The sequence below is a fragment of the Sceloporus occidentalis genome, unplaced genomic scaffold (assembly GCF_023333645.1).
Source record: "Sceloporus occidentalis isolate IW3139 unplaced genomic scaffold, rSceOcc1.0.p SCAF_2, whole genome shotgun sequence".
In the NCBI taxonomy this organism is placed as follows: Eukaryota; Metazoa; Chordata; class Lepidosauria; order Squamata; family Phrynosomatidae; genus Sceloporus; species Sceloporus occidentalis.
In genome coordinates, this window is record NW_028316982.1 from 101,102,515 (window position 1) to 101,120,206 (window position 17,692).

The 17,692-nt window shown below is 41.5% G+C and overlaps 1 protein-coding gene across 1 annotated transcript in view; it reads left to right on the forward strand.

Annotated features, from left to right (window-relative positions):
• LOC149318775 (cadherin-23-like) overlaps positions 1-17,692 on the forward strand; it is a 582,387-nt gene that overhangs the window by 134,207 nt on the left and 430,488 nt on the right. Inside the window, exons 5-6 of the mRNA XM_089510444.1 lie at positions 638-685; positions 2,815-2,907. Of these exons, the coding sequence (XP_089366570.1) occupies positions 638-685; positions 2,815-2,907 (141 nt within the window). The remainder of the gene's footprint in view (positions 1-637; positions 686-2,814; positions 2,908-17,692) is intronic.

Here is a 17,692-nt window from a genome sequence, read left to right on the forward strand (position 1 = left end):
TACATAATTTGTTGGATTGCATCTCCTAGCATTTCTCAGCCATTTAGCTATCCTGGCTAGGGAGGCTGGGATTTGCAGTCTAGCAACATCTGGATTGCAGCATGATCCCCACTGGTCTGTTAGAACAACAGAAAAATGCTGTGCTCTTACATGGCTGGCCAGTGCCAATTACTGCTCCCCCACCCCCGCCCAAGATACACTATGTCTTTTGCATGCATGAGTTTGGTTTCTTTGCCCTAGCTTTTAATGTTAACGTTAATGTTTAATGTTAATATTTCTAATATATACAGATCTATAAAACTCTGCAGAAAGAGTTTTCACAGTTAAGAAAGCTGAACAGCGCTTATCCACACTCTCTTTGGTTTTCATCGACCTCTCATCTTGTCCTTAGAACTTTGTGCTGCCAGCAAAGAAGCTTCAGTACTTGCTTGCCATTAGTTCATTCACTGCAATCCCTTGATATCCCTGTACTAGAATTGCAATCTTGAACTGAGGTTTTGCAGTTATTCCTGGGATTGCGCTTCATTTTCTTCCAGGCCACAAAAGCATGTAATTATATTCGGCTCAAGTCCAAAGCCTTCTATCAACAGATTACCATTGTGGCATCTCTAATTATATCTTTTTCTTCTTCTTTCAGACGAAGTCAGAATTCACAGTTGAATTTTCTGTCAGTGACAGCCAAGGGGTAAGTGTGACATTTGTTCCATGTTTTAAAATGGAGGGAAGTATTAGGATTGATTTGGATGGCCTATTCTGTGGGGATGAGATTAAAGCTGCCATAGCCCCACTTCCTCCCCCCGACACAGTAAGGAGAGTGTGCAGCTATCCAAGGCTTTAGCATTTCAGGGTAGGAAATAGTGTGGAAGTACAGCCATCTGTTCCCTCCTCTCCATTTACATGAAAATGTATGCACTTTAGGGATCTATGCAGTACTGGCCTCTGAGTTTTGCTTACTATTCTATTGGATTCTAAAATGAGGCAACTTTGCAGATAGGGCCAGCTCTGCTGTTAGGCAAAGTGTACCGTTAGGTAGCAGATCTGGAGTGTGATGAAAGGATAGCAAAAGAAGTTCCTTAATTGATTGTTATTTGATTTTTACAGTTAGGATTGTGGAGGTGCTTCTGGGTAGTGATAAACAGAATTTTAGTAAAATTTCTCATCATTGCTGAGAAAGGGTAACTTGGCACGTTCAGATTTGTTGTTGCTGTGTGCCTTCCAGTCATTTTTGACTTATGGTGACCTTATGGGGGTTTCTTGGCAAGATTAGTTCAGAGGAGGTTCGTCATTGCCTTCCTCTCAGCCTGAGAGCATGCGACCTGCCCATGGTCACCCAGTAGGTTTCATGGCTGAGTGGGGAGACGAACTCTGGTCAGATACTTGACATAATAATCAAGCAATGCCAAATTTTTCATCCTCGCACAGATCAAAAAGACCCCCCCCCTCTTTCTCTGATGGGTTTACATAAAAATAAAATTTGGTGGCAAAAGCAAAAAAATCAGACGAAAAGGCGCAGAAACTGATAAATCTCAAGCTATGGGAAGAAAACTATTGACATTTTTGTTTTTGCCTACAAGCAAAAAATGAGTGAAGAATCAGGGCCTTCCTTCTGCAATTTCCTGCTTCTTGTGTTCCTAATGTACCCAGCGTTGTGTACTAAGCAGTTAGAGAGCAGAGTGCAGTGCCATTTGCTGCTCTGTCTCAGGCAGCAAAATATTTCTTGTGGAGCATGGCCATTTTCATTCATTTGTGTAAAGAATCAGTGGCTTTGTGTTTTAAGTTTAAAAGGAAATGCGTTTCAAAAGGATGGACAGCTCTGAAGAATGTCAGGTCCATTGTTGTCTGTTTTTGATGGACAGTTTTAGAAATGATTGTAGCGGAGCATCTGGGGAAAAGGCTAAAGTAGATGTGTGGTGCTGAATTGTAGAAAGTCTTGGCAATATGTAAATAGTCAGATGTGAATCTGAATCAAGTGCGTAAAATGCTTTTTCCACTTATGCAGTTCTGACTCACATTTGGGCTATTCTCATGTTAAAGAGAGAGCCATTTTCTAGCCTAGCTATGTGCTGGGAGAGAGAGCACAAACTGTATTCATTTGGATTAGGATTATTTTCAGTTTTTCTTCTGTTTTCTACCTCAGCCTTTGTGTACTCTTCACCATCATCATCTGTTTATAATCTAAATTTCACTTATTGGTAGTGTTGTCTTTTTTATATGATTGTATTCGATGTTTGACATTAGCATGCTATCCCTTTTGTAGTTCAGTGACATAGAAAAAATTGGACTATTATACATTTATAGAGCAAACAGATGTCTCAGAAACCAAAATGGGATGTATGTTGTAAGGTGCAGTGAGCAGACCGCCTTTCCTCACAGGAAAATATGTGGAAGGTTGCACACACTGGACATATAATCAAGTGGCCCTCCCCACAATGATCCTCTGAGCACAGAAGTGGGGTTTAGCCCATTTTCCTAGCTGAAATGATCTTGCAATGAGGAGGAATGAAGCATTGAAGACATGTTTCCTAGGAACCTAGTTCCCACTCCTCTGCAAAGGTCCTCTAAGCAGTTTTTTAACGTTGTTGCTTGATAATAATAAACAATGGCTGTTAATTACTGCCAGCTCGAGTAGACCTATTCAATCTATTGTTTAATAGTGAATGAACACGTAGATAAATCGTATTGATTCAATAATAACAAATTACATGGTTTTGGACATTATCTGTAAATTTCTGAAGTCTTTTCTCTCCGTGACAAATGTGGGAAAATGCCTACAATATAAACAACTTAAATAAATCTTAACCCTTTCAATCACAGGTTATCAAAGGGTCAGTAAATATCCAAGTGGGAGATGTGAATGACAATGCACCAAGGTTTCACAATCAACCATACAGTGTCCGGATCCCTGAGGTAGGCACTTATTTTCTTCTTTGCCTGGAAGAGCTCCTGTTTCCAAACAGTTTAAGAAAAACAGCTACTACAATTGTCTGAAATTGAATAGTTTCTCCAGCTGTTATGAAAGTAAAGGAAAATTCATGTGGGCAGAGAAAAATCTGTACAATGTTTGAAGGCCATATCTGTGAACTACATGGAACAATCGTCAGTGAAGGCATATTCACTTAACAGCTTTCTGTCTCTTGTATCATTTTTATCTTATTACATGCAGGCCTGCAACAAAATGTTTCTGTGTAATGTGCTTCTGTTCACTGCAGCAATAAGACAGATATGCCCTTTTCTATGATATTCAATTCTACCCACTCACCCCCTCCTTTCCATTTGGTTTTCTGTCTCCATCCTCTGAACAACAATTAGGAAATATTCTGTAGCCACTGGGTAAACTCAGGAATTTTTTGGAGAGGCTCCACCTCCCCAACCCCCCAGTTAGGGGTGTTTCTTCTATGGAAATTGTTGTGTCTGTTAGCTTAAAGGATTCACTAAATTTGCTGATCTTTCCCTTTTAATGTCATTTAGGCTGCAGAATCATTGGCACTTGTAGTGGTTCCTACCAAAGATCCTTTGAAATGATGATTTTAATCAGGTTTTATTTTAAAAATCCTTATTTGATCAAATATTTGCATTAAAATAAATTATTTAATTAAAGAAAGAAAAGTTATTTTGCAAGGTTCATGAGAAATTTTCTAGGGCTGCAAGACCTTTTACACTATATAATTATAGTAGTACAATTTCACTTTGACTGACATGGTTGCATCCTGTGGATTCCTGTGTTTTGGATTTTCATGATGAGCTTTCTGGTTGAGAAGACTAAATGCCCTTCCCTAAACTGTCAATCTCAGGATTCAATATGACCAAACCATGGCAGTTAAAGTAGAACCATAAAGCGATAACTGTGTAATGTGAAAGGGCTCTAAATTTTATTGTAATGTACTGTATACTGAACCAGCTGGAATAAATCTGAAATTACTTTCTTATGATGATGTTAGGATCTTTTGACAATAAGGCTCATATATAACTTTACAAAACCTGTAAAATTTTCCATCTGATAGTAACTACAAACCATACCAGATGTATGTCAGGAGATCTCTGATTGAATCTCCCTTAAAAACAAATAAGAAAATAGCCAGTCCATGCGTAGAGGCGGATATAAACCAGCACTACAAGACTATGGAAGGTGAGTCCATAGGCTTCTGCCCACCTCCTCCCAAGTGGCTCTATTTGCCCCCAGAGAAAAGTCAATAGCTACCTTGGCTTGAATCTGAAATGCCCACCTTGGCTTCGTTTAACTTTCTGAAATAATGGCAGGAGATCTGATCATATCAATTCCCTAATATCATATCTTGTCTGGTCTTGGTATGGTTTTGTTTCCCTGAATTCTAGTTCAATTAATCAGATATAGGGTTCCTTTTCAATTTCTCTTCTAAAAATCCAAACTCCCCAATTTTCCATAGTCCAGGTTTCTCTCCCTGCCTCATGCAGACCAATTCTTTTGGCTTTTGTGGGGCGGGGGGAGGGAGAGAAAGAAACAGAGAGAGTGGGCACAGAGGAAGAGAGAGTGTGAAATTGAGCCATGTTCAGTAATTTGGGAGTACTAATTATTGCATTATCAATGGTTCATTAATAAGCAGACTCTTTGGCATCCTGCTATGATTAGACTATGATCCTTTGCTCTGCCTTTCCCATGTGTGTAAGCGTTCTTCATTAACCTGCTTGTGGTAATATTGGCTGAGAAGCTGAGTTCATTCTACCTTCCAACTGTTTGAGAATGACAAAAATTATCCAATGTAGTCCTTTGAGATTGACTTCAGGGTAGAAAACCACATCTCTCCATCTGATAGCTACATTTATAACATATTTGATATTTAAGTCTGTACTTTAAACACAAAATAAAAGCTTGTTGAATCACTGTTATGCCGTGATTCAGCAAATGTTTTCTTATCAAAAGTCACTGAAATTTTGTTTTGCTTGAATTTTGTGCCCTAAAAATCTCATCTAGGTCCCAAAATTTTGTTTCAGTCTGTCTGTGGCTGTTTGTCTGTGATCTTTCCAATATGGGCACCCTTCCCAGCTCTTTGATCTAGGCCCATTGCTCCTGCCCCAGTCCTGTCCAGTCCACAGAGCTTCCCTTGTCACTTCAGCCCTTTCCCAAAGCTATGCCACTCAAAAGACAGCTGTGGGATAAGATACAGATTCCACAGATAAGGAGCTTGCTCATTTCTGCTTCCCCTCCCTGAGTCGACTGAACACAAAGTACCTGATGAATGGGTCTGGTTTTCTATTTTGCTGACTTCCACCACATGACATGAGATTCTACCATGTGGTGAAGGAGAATGAAGTATACTCAGCCAGTATACTGGGGGTCAGCTGAATTCCAACTTGGAAACTCAGTTGGTTTTTGAGGTGCCAAATGAATGCATCAAATGTTACTCTCTTTTTGGCTTTCACATGCTTCCATCTGCCACACTAGCCAGGAGTCCACCAACATCACCTGGCCCTCATTCAGCTCATTTAGCTCACTCTAGACGGATTCCCTATCTCAAACCCTGCTTAATTTATGATACTAGAGTAAACATTATAAGAGATATAATATCAAGGCTTCTACCCGGATCCCTCCTGGGGGTGGCGGACCTATTCGGATGGTCCACCCTCGAAGGCTGATGGAACCCAAAAGGTTCCAAGAAGCCCTAGAGGGGCTTATGGTTGTAACTGACGGTGATTCTGTTGATGCCCTAACTAACATCTGGGATATTGATCTCTCCAGGGCTATATACAGTATCGCCCCCAAGCGTCCTCTCAGACCTGCTTCCAAAAAACGGCCTTGGTATACGGAAGATCTTCGGGCCAGGAAGCAGGTTTTGCGACGACTAGAGCGCAAATGGCGGAAACATCAGACCTTAGCCGACAAGACACTCCTGGACTCTCTTTTGAAGGACTATGGAGTGGCGATAATCGCAGCGAAGAACTCTTTCTTTTCTGCGCGTATCGTGTCCGCGGAGTCGCGTCCGGCAGAGCTGTTCAGGGTAGTGAGGGAGCTTACTCAACTCCCTCCTCCCCTGAACCCTATTTTGGAACCATCGAAAGCCTGCTGCGACGAGTTTAACAACTTCTTTACGGATAAAATCTCTCGGATAAGGGTTGATCTTGACTCCATTATTAGTTCAGAATCTAGAGTAGAGGTGTCCAGAGCCTCCGTGGACTTGGTTAAACTGGATCACTTTGAGTCTGTCTGTACTGAGGATGTGGACAAGATTCTTCGAAGTGTTAGGAAGACGACTTGCTCTCTCGATCCCTGTCCTTCATGGCTGACAGCTCAAGGGGGAACGGTTGTGACCAATATGTTGCACCGTATTATCAATACATCCTTCAGGGATGGGCAGTTTCCATCAACTTTGAAGACGGCCATTGTTAAACCTTTGTTGAAAAAGCCCTCCCTTGACCCCTTAATTCGGAACAATTATCGGCCTGTCTCGCTGCTGCCATTTTTAGGGAAGGTGATCGAGAGGGCAGTTGCCTTTCAGCTTCAAGGGATCTTGGATGAGACGGATTATCTGGACCCATTTCAAACCGGCTTCCGGGCGGGCTATGGAGTTGAGACTGCTATGGTCGCCTTAGTTGATGATCTCCGTCTGGGTATGGACAGGGGGAGCATGTCCCTGTTAGTGCTCTTGGACATTTCAGCGGCCTTCGATACCATCGACCATGGTATCCTTCTGGGTCGCCTGAGGGAGTTGGGTATCGGGGGCTCTGCTTTGCAGTGGTTCCGTTCCTACCTCTCGGGCAGATTCCAGATGGTGGAGCTGGGGGACTGTCGCTCTGATAGGAAGGCCCTGACATCTGGGGTCCCTCAGGGAGCGATTTTGTCCCCTATGCTTTTTAACATTTACATGAAGCCGTTGGGAGAGATCATCCGGAGACACGGGGCGCGGTGTTATCAGTACGCTGATGACACCCAAATAGTTTTCTCTTTGTCTCCGTCTGATGCAGTAACTAAGGATGGCATCTCTCCTCTTAATGCTTGCTTGGAGTCGGTAATGGGCTGGATGAGGGAAAACAGACTCAGCCTGAATCCAGAGAAAACGGAAGTACTGGTGATGGGCTCTCCTGGTCTGGGTAAGGAAATTTTTCCACCTGTCCTAAATGGGGTCACGCTTCCTGTGAAGGACTCTGTTCGCAGTTTGGGGGTGCTTCTGGACTCATCACTTCACCTTACTGCTCAGGTGGATGCAGCGGTCAGGAGCACCTGTTATCAGCTTCGGCTGATACGCCAACTGCGACCCTTCCTTGGCCGGGGGGACCTTGAAACCGTTATACATGCTCTGGTAACCTCTCGATTAGATTTCTGTAATGCGCTTTACATGGGGCAACCCTTGTACCAAACCCGGAAGCTTCAATTAGTGCAGAATATGGCTGCTCGGCTAGTTACTGGATGTTCCAGGGCCAACCATATAACATCAGTCCTAAAAGATCTCCATTGGCTGCCTATTCGCTTCCGGGCCGAATACAAGGTGTTGGTTATCACCTATAAAGCCCTAAATGGCTTGGGCCCAGGGTACTTGGAGGACCACCTCTCCCCATACAATCCGCCCCGCACTCTCAGGTCGGGTGAAAGACATCTTTTAAGAGTTCCAGACGCTCGATATGTATCAGCTCAGAGGGCTTTCTCTATTTCAGCCCCTCAGCTCTGGAACTCCCTCCCCAATGAGCTCCGTACTTCCACCTCCCTCGATGCTTTCAAGAAGAACTTGAAGACTTTTTTGTTCCGCCAGGCTTTCCCCCCGTGAGCCTTGTGGTCATTCTTTTCCCCGTGGCAATGTTTTTGTGTATTCCATTCTACACAGCCACTTGTATAGGGTGTTGTTAGTTTGTTTGTTTTTTTAACTTTTTTTTAATTGTTCTTAATTATTAACTTTGTATTATTTCATGCTAATGTTTCAATTGTCTTACTCTTTGATGTACACCGCTGTGATTGCTGGAATAGCGGTATAGAAATAAAATTTTATTATTATTATTATTATATAGAGGAAGGACTAAACTTGTTCCATCACTGTGAGTTTTGGCTGCTGTGTTAAATCATAGGTTAGAGAGTAGGCACAGAAATGCACAGCATAACAATATAATGGATTATATACTGTGTTTAACAGTTGAACAAGGAACAGACTATAAAGAGCTCCATGTTTCTTTTGTCATTTTTCATTGAGTAGTATGACTGTAGTGCATAACCTTTACTGGGACTAGGGATTGCATCTGTATATATGTACACATGCCATCCCCCACAGGTACACACTTTTGTCCCACATATGCATCCCTCATCATGTATCAGTGCACATAGATCCAACATATTACAAATAAACACCTCGGTGTACTCTTTCTCCCTGTACTCTCCACTGACACAGCTTTTATCTGTGCTAGCCAGGGAGGGGGGGTCATTAGTGCAATGCAGGGAGTATGGGCCGCACCAGGTGACACTCTAAGGGGCGGTGACACCACTGCTCCCCAACCCTCTGTATTTTGCTTCATCCCTTTAAAATACTGGAGATCATGTGAGCAGGGGGAGAAAGGAGAGGCCTCAAGTTTTTAATTTAAAAATATATATGTGTGTGTATTTTTATTTTTTAATTTATTTTTAAAAATCCCACTGTACCAAATATGCACTTTAACCACAATGCACATGTAAATATATATAGGCTGTGTATATGATAGTGCAATTGAAAGATAAAATTTTAATTTTGTTAGTTGTTTTTGTCACAATTATTGCATTTACTATGGATTCTATATGGTGTGGTATTGACATAGGTCAGTGGGGGGGGGGGTTGACACCTTGAGTTACCACCCCAGGTGACACCAGCCCTATTGATGCCACTGCTACTAGTAATCTTGGAAAGCAGGGAATAATGAGTGATTTTCCTCTGCAATCTAGTTTATCTGCAGTCCAGTTATGTGGGGCTATATGGAAATTATTTGGGGGCAACAGATGGAACAATCAAGAGTTGTATGTGGCTCCACTACCTAACATTGTGCCCCCTTGCATTATCTTCTGTTTTTGGGAAACATGAATAAAGGACAGAAGGGATGGTGCCACTCTGAAGACACTAGAGCTGCCATAAAAGCTACCTGCTAAGTTATTCTGGCCTTAAGCGGATCCACTTGAAAAACAAAACAAATTTGCAGGTTGGTAGGAATGTAGAATGGGCCCCTGTCAGTAGTCTTTCAAATACTGATGCCTATTGGAAAACTTTAAGTATTTTCTAAGGCTGCTTGAGACAAAGCCATTCATCTATACTTAGTTTCACTACTGCACTGTGAAGGACAGTATATTGCTTTATAGCACATTTTCTGGAATTCCCCCTCCCACATAATTTGGAAAACATCTGATTTTATCCAGCATTTTTCTTCAGTGATTAGATGTTAGCCTTCCTAGGCATGCATGGACAATGCTTCCACAATCATGCAAACTTGAGGTTTTCTAGTGAGATTTTGAAAACTTTAGGGAGATTTGTATATCATGTTTTATTTTATTTTTTAAATTATTGCTGCTATTTAAACGAGATGAGGGATCCCATTTCTTAATCATATGAATCCATGAGGCTCCAGAAGCTATAAAATAATAATAAAATTGCAAAATGACAATAGTTACAACAAAAGAAAAACAATTAAAAGAAATGAACTATGACAGGATAAAACAGCAGCGGTACATTAAAAGCTGGAGAGAACAGCCATATTTTCAGTCTCTTTCTGAAGGTCATTAGGGATGGAGCCTAGTTGAAGGAATGTTTGCAGCCTCATGGCTAAAAAGAATCTGCTCTGTGTTGCTTTCCCCCCTCAGTCTTTCTTAAGAAGTTGAAGATGTGCTGTCATCGGGCTGTGGAAATTATCATCACAGATCATCTAAGGAACTATGACCATATACAGACAGGCCAAAATAAAGCTGCATCGAATCACTTTGGAGGTATGCTGTTTAAATTATGCATGCGTCCTAAGAGTCCAGAAGCCATGCCAAAGCCACAATCCAGTCCTAAGTACTGGAGCTTGGCTTTGGCGCAGCTTCCAAACTCTTAGGATGCATCACTTAAACAGCATACCTCCAAAGTGATCCAAAGCAGCTTTATTTTGGCGTGTCTGTATGGGCCCATATGTGGAAGCAGATGGTCCCCTCATTCTGGGTTCCATACCTGACTGTTGATGTCTTTATCCACATTGCTGCTGCTGTCTACTGATAGGCAGGGTGCAAAGCATTTTTTAAATACCAGTTGTGTGTCCAATGGACACCCACTCATGACTTCTCAATGCTTGTTTGAGGCAAATGAACACAAATAGGTTAATCAGTGAACCAAGAATACAAATCCTGAGTGAATAATAATGCATATGTATATACAGTGGGCCCTTCACATTCACTGCTGTTAGGTGTCCAGGATCGCTGTGGAAAAAATGCAAATAAAAAACAACACTGGTTTTTTTTTTTACTTGAGAGAACACCTCCCTAGGAATCTCTAGGACCTCCATATGACACTATGGTCAACATCTGCCATGTGTTTACCATATAATTTTGCTGAAGGGCCGACAAATGCCCAAAGATGTGTAAAGCAAATAGCGCGTATGCTCGAGCCCCACTGACATGGCGCACATGCCGTTTTATTTCCGTCGCATGGCTTTCAGCATAAACGTCATACGTGGTGCTCTGTAATGTGAACAACATGATCTGCTAAAGCTTTTTTTCATGTATCATGAAACCTAGTGGCTTTTGTGTATTCCCAAGCAGAGCAAAACAAAAAGGTTTTCAGTGGAACCTGGACAATAGAATAGAAAGGGGAGGGGGGAAGAAATATACTGAATCCTTTCCACCTAACTCTACCAAGTTGTGGGTGCAGATCCAAGATGACTCTTGCAGATATTAACCCTCTGGAGGCATTGGTGGGCAGAGTAGACTGACATCCATCAGAATTTACACTAGGGTCCAAAAGACACGGCAGAAATAATCCGGTTTGAGACCACTTTAACAGCCCTGGCTCTTTCCCTTTAACTGCCCTGGCTCAATGGTAGGGAATTCTGGGAAGTGCAGTTTGTGAGTCATTTAGCCTTCTCTGTCAAAGAATTCTGGTACCTGTTTTGTTCAGTGCTAGCCTCAATTGCTTCTTTGGCAGTGGCAGGTGGGGGGAAGGTTCTTGGGCATTTTCATGTTAGTGTACCAAAAGCAGAGAGCACAGTCAGAATAGTTTGATATTCTATTTTCTTGTTCTTCTGGCTGTTAAATTGCTTAGAAGAGATAGATGAATATGGAGAAAATAAGGATGAAGATCAAGAGGAGCTCCAGTGAATGGCACTGGTCTCCCTGCTATGATGTGGTCCACATTTCAAAAAAGAGGTGGGCATGTGTGGTACACATTGTGATATCATTTTGTTGCGGTCATTGACTTACTGAATTGCTCAGTTGTGTCACTAAGATGGGATCTTTTAGGATCAAAAGGTCCCTTCCACTTAGAGGTTTTTAAACAGAGGCTGAATGGCAATCTGTCAAGAGTGCTTAAATCATGAATTCCTGCATGTCAAGGAATTGGTCTGGATGGCTTTTGTGATCTCTTCCAACTTCATGATTCCTTTACCTTGTTTTATGGTTATGAAAGCATAAGGGAAGCTCTTTCACATGTTTTTGGAGAGAGAATGATTACAGTCAGCATATTTTTTTAGGTCAAAGGCTTATTTCTTGAACACCAGGTAACATCTATGTTTTTCTTCCTTTATTAAAAAAAAATCCTGCCTATAATGAGGGCTGCTATTAACTTAGACTGACGTACACACCCACCCATATGTAACACTTTTGTGGAAGGATACCATGTCATGAAAGAGCAGTGTCATCCCAGCAGTATTGTTGGAGGGGGGAAAATGAATGCTTCCTTGTCCTACTGGGGAAAAAGCACATGCTACCTGGTATAAAAAAGGTAACTTGTTCCCCACTCCTATTAATTCACCTTTTACGAGTAAAAGGTAAAGGTAAAGGTATTCCCAGTGGACAAGGTTGTCAAGTCGTGTCCGACCATAGAGGGCGGTGTTCATGTCCATTACTAAGCCAAAGAGTCAGCATTGTCAGAGACTACTCTGTGATCATGTGGCCAGCATGATTGCACAGAACACTGTTTATCTTCCCACCGAAGTGGTACCTATTTTGCATTTGTATGTTTTTGAATCGCTAGGTTGGCAGAACAAGTAAAACAAAGGGCTTTATAATACAAGCCCCTTTCTCAGTGCAATCTTGGCAAAAAAAATTGAAAAGGGAAGATACTGTTTTTATTGCTGCCATCATCACACCAATGTGCTTCCACCATGGCACTCCAGTCCTGTCCTCTCCCTCAACTGCACCCTTCCTACCCAGCATGTTTTTTTTTTTAAATTAATGTTCCTTGCCCAATTTCAGAACTCTGTAGCCCCAATTTAATATTTTAACTTATATTAAAAAAGTTGAGTCTGCCCAGTTCTGGAGCACTGGAATTGTGTGAAAAAAGAAAATTTAAAAATAGTGAGGGTGAAGAGATAAAGGAAGGAAGAGGGGACAGGGATACTGTGTGACTGCCAATAACGCTAGTGCTCCAGGAATGGCTTTTTTGCATCTGGGTCATTGCACAATTGGCAGCTCATTCACGGGTTTCCCCTGTGAATGAAAAGGGACTGCTGGGGGAACATGACATCTATGAGAGGGAGGTAGTGTCATACAGTTGGCATGACCGATGTCTCTTCCCTCCCAGTGAAACTGCAGTTAAAAAGCCGCTAGTCATAAAGCCCAAAAGCACATATACCCAATTCCAAAAAATTATTGGAAATATTTCCTAGAAAGCATGCATAGCTTTGCTTTTTCTCTTTTTTGGTCTTTATAAACACCATCCTCAGACTCATGTTTTCCTTCTTTTCTTTTATTACTGTACTTTGATTTGTACCTTCTGATCTCAGTTTGCAAAAACCATTTGCCAGCTTATTTAAACAGGCAAAGGATGGTTTGTGATCATCTATAAACTAAGATTGCAAGCTATCTTGCAGTTCACATGGGTAGAGGAGAAGGAGCACATGAACCAAATCCTTTGTATTTACGAGACCAGATTGCACCTTCAGCCTTTAAACTGTCACCCAAGTCCTATTCAAAAACCAACAAACATACAATTTAGCTTTGTACATTTGCTTTTTTATGCTGGTTTTTCCAACTCCTAATAATTATTGTGTTTTTAAGATGTGCTACACTTTCTTGGGGGAATTAAAAGTCAAGGGAATTCATTCAGTGACAAAAAATAAACAACAGGGTGAAAAGAGAAACAGGTGTAGCAGATAAAATCAGTGGTTTACTGCTTCCTGTAATTAGACAGTAGGCCTCTTGACCATAATTTATGTGTGAATTGGTTTCTTAATTCTGTCCTTACTTTAGAATTTCTGCCATGCTTCTCAAAATGAGCTAGGATTGTATGTGAGAATGGTTCATACAGTAAAACAAGCACCATTTTGATTTTGCTGGTATAATTATTGGGTTTAAAAAAAGTGGAAAGACAGACAAGGCAGGAAGATTCCTAATAATGATGATGACGATAATAACAACAACAACAACAACAACAATAACAGATGTTGTCAAATAGTGCTGTCTTCCCAACCCACCCAACTGCATGCACCCCATCCCATCCCACACATACTTTATAATATCAGACAACATGGATATTCAGTAGACAGACTGAGGTGGGAAGTACACAAGCGAACAGACAGCTGTATTGCAAACACGTCTTTGCACAGACTACTAATTAGTAATATTTGTAGGCACTGGAAGCAGTCCCCCCCTTTTGTTTTGCTTTGACATGAATAATCCTCTCAGTTGCAGCACTTCAAGCAAAAGGGTAGAGCAGTAGGGGAAGGCTATTCAAATTTACTGCTGTTGTTTGGCAGCTGGAACATCGGAAAAAGATCCGCATGAATAAGTGAAATGTGAAATAAACTTGCCTCCTAAAATACTGATTCAAAATATGCATAACACTGCTTTATCAAGTGGTTTTGTTTGGGAAATGCAAATTATTGTGGCCTGGCAGAGATGTTGTGCTTTGTAAGTGCATAAAGGAGGATTTTGTGACCACTACTTGGACACAACTTGTGTCATGGAAAAGAACCTGCACTGCAGATTGTGTGTTTGGTGTAATTGGATCTACAGTGTCAAGCATACATCCCAAGAAACACAATAAAGTGAACAGAACTGGACAAGGTAGAAAGCTAGTAAGTTTGAAGAGAATCCAAGCTGAGAGAGCAAACACATTATACCTTCAGAAGCTGAGTGCAAATCAGGCAAAATGCTGGGACTCAAGCCCAGAATGTGCATTAGACCTGAGACCTAAAAGATGGGTGTCAATCAGGGATTTAATCTGAGCCAAATACCTACAGAGAGATAGGGAAAAACAATGAGGCAGCTCTAGGCAGTGTCAGAACTAGCTAGATCACCAACAATGCCCCTGAACAATATAAGCACTCCATATCCTCAGATTCTGTATTCACCTTAGATTCAGCCATGTATGGCTTGAAAATTGTTTTTTTTTTAAATTCCAAAAAGCAAACCTTGATTTTGCCATTTTATATAAGAGACACAATTTTATTACACTATAATGGGATTAATCACCCACATATTTGGTATTCACAGGGGGTCCCTGAGCCAAATGCCACTGGATACCAAGGGGCCACTGTACTACTCTAGGTATGGTTTTAGGGAACTGTCCCCCTCCCATGTCTGACAGGAGCTGACATATGTCTGCAAGACAAACAGGATTAGTCTGCCAAGCTATGCCAAATTCAAGGAACCCCATAACTTTACTGTAAAAGAAATGTGTATTATTTTAATGTGTATGTGCATGTCTCTGTGTATGTGTGTCTCCATGCCCTTGTAATCTTGCGGAACTGTAGGTTACTCAACCTGTACAAAAATGTGGCACTTTAGAAAGGGGAACTGTATGGATAACACGGCTAATAAACGGAGCTGTCACAAGACTTTTTTGCCTGAGGCGATTCTATGTTTTGCCCTCCCATTCTGTATACAGAAACTTGCATTAAATTAGATGGCATCCTTTCAAAATACCTGAGACACTAGACTCATTCAGGAAACTTGGAATAGGCCACCTGGCAGGCATTGCTCCTTCAATAGAGGGGAGCACCTTGAGAGGTCTGGAGGAACACTCTGGGACTGCCCCTACTGTCTTCTGTGCATTTGCTAATGGGAGCTGATGTATCATTCTGCCCAATGACAGAGACATCACTGCCAATAAGGACAAACAGAAGGTATAGAAAAGGAAATTTTAGAAGCCTGAAGCTTAGTAAGGAAGAATGGGGCAATTGCATGGGCCGTTCAAAATTGGTGGCCATTCCCCAGTCGTTCCTGGCAGCTGATTTTGAAGGACGATTTTGAGCCGTTCTTCAAAATCGGCTGCCATGGAACAGCTTGGGGACTCCTGGCAGCATCACTGTTGTTCTCCCGTGTGGTAACACACGTCCCGTCCCCCCCCCCCCCCCCCCCGGTTCAGTTCAGTTCAGTTCTGTTCCTGTTCTCCAAGTGCTGTGTGGTAAGTTTAATAGAGGCAAAAGTCATGCTGGGTTAAACTAAAGGCCCACATAGCTTCCTTGTGGCTGGCCATATGTCTTCTCCTACATGAGAGAGAGGATCTTTTGTTGTGGCATCCTTGTTGTGGAATACTCTATCCTTGGAAATGTGATTGGCACTGAAGACTACCACACAAGACTAAAAAGTGGAATTTATCAGGATAAAAGCTTCTTTGGCGGGTACTTATAACATGATGTTGTGTTCATCCTGCTGCCACCCTGCTTTCCATGTCCTTTTCATTGATTGACAAAACCCACCAATAGCTCTAAATGTCACTATTTAGCACAGCTGCCTGGGTGTGAAAAGCCTCTTCACTTCATTTCCAGCATTACAGCAGTCACATAGCAGGACAGGGCCATATTCTCCTCCTTTCTCCCCCACCCTCTATTTCAAAGCAGACTATCTCCATGCATGTCTTTGTTTTTTAAATTTTTATCTTTGCTGTGTTTGCATATGTATGGCAACATGATAAAATACAAATAATTTTAATTGTTTTTGCCATAATTACACAAACCCAGCAAAGTTAAAAATAAATTGTTTTGCATTTTAAATACTTTAAACTGATTGCATTGTAAGCTTCCTAGAGATCTCATACAAGATAACACATGGATATGTGTGTGAGAGAGAGATTCTTTGTCACGTTCTGACTGAACTTTCATTCACTCTCCTTGTTACCTGACTCTGAACTCTCCCAGCAAAACAAAAGGGAGGAGTTTGTGTGCATGCACACTTGCAAGCAAAGGATCACTTCTGATATGCACATAATCCTGTTCTACAAATAATTACACATTTTTCTTGAGCAACTCACTCGTCAAACTTTAACAAGGCAGCAGTGTTGCTTTCATGTTTATAAAAAAAGGGGTGAATCCTACTAGAATTGGCAACTTAATTCACCAAGCTGGCCTCGACAGACCTCATTAAGTTCCCGTGTATTCATTTCAGGCTAATGGCTGTCATGCTGGCTGCTGTTTGATTTTCTGTAATAGACTTTTATGGCTTTCCAATTTGCTACAACGTGTTTGCCTGTGTCTGTGCCCCACAGGGCTGCTCCAGTGCGTTAGTCAGGCACCTGTGCTCTTGCCATCCTGACCTTCAGGGTTTATCCTTCTCTTCCTGCTTTTCTCTCACTTTAGTCTTTCTTCTTTGTATAATCCCCTCTCTCAGCATTTTAGTATTCCCCATCCTGTGGATTTCAAATTGTAAAAAGAATAATTCAGGGATCTTCTTCTATCCTTCCATGTCTTTTTGAAACACAAAATTATCTACAAATCCCTAAATGTATACATGTATGCATACATGCATGTTTGAAGGCACATTTGATTTATTTTTAGGTTTGCATTACTTGACATGACAGGATCTGATATAAGCTAATTGAGTGTCTTCCTTTGTTTTCTTTCATGTTATTTAGTTTAGATATCATGACGTGGTTCAGCATAAAATAAGCCTACTGGAGCCGTTAAGCACCCCTGCATACGTTGCCCAGTATTTTGGGGTCCTCATATTTTTATATCTTATATCTGGAGATAGCATGTTTTGAGAGATCTATGACCTTTCAGGAACACTAGGTCAGGTTCCCAAGGAAAAAGGATTGTTTCGTCTAAGGCACGTGTACATCCAGATACACAAAATTATCATCTGAAGTGCTCCTTCCTTCCCCCTTCCTCCTGAAACTCAAGACAAAGGATCTCTTCATAACCAAAGCTGTAAGCCAATCTCTCTTGTTGTGTCCCCAACCAAACTTCTCATCCATCCATCTCAGGGATGTCCTGATCCAATCACTCTTTTTGTTACACTAAAATTAAAGGTGTTAACCAGTCTGGAATCTGACTGTTGATTCCTAGGACAAGTCTTCAACCTTTGTTACCTGGCCAGATAGCACATTGCCTAGGGGTAGTTTTAAGGTATAAATATGGTCTTGAAATCCACAGATGGCCAGTCTGCACACATGCCACACGGTGTATGTCATTCTGAGAACTCCCAATCTGAGCCACTCCAGCTTTCTGCAGTCTTCTTATTGGACAGGTAATCATACCACCTCTGCAGCCCCTAAAAACTCTACCATTCCTTTTCTGTATTTCCCTTTTGGTTAGCTGTGCATGCTGTGTTTGTTGGGAATGCTGTTTTATGTGTGTGATTGCACTC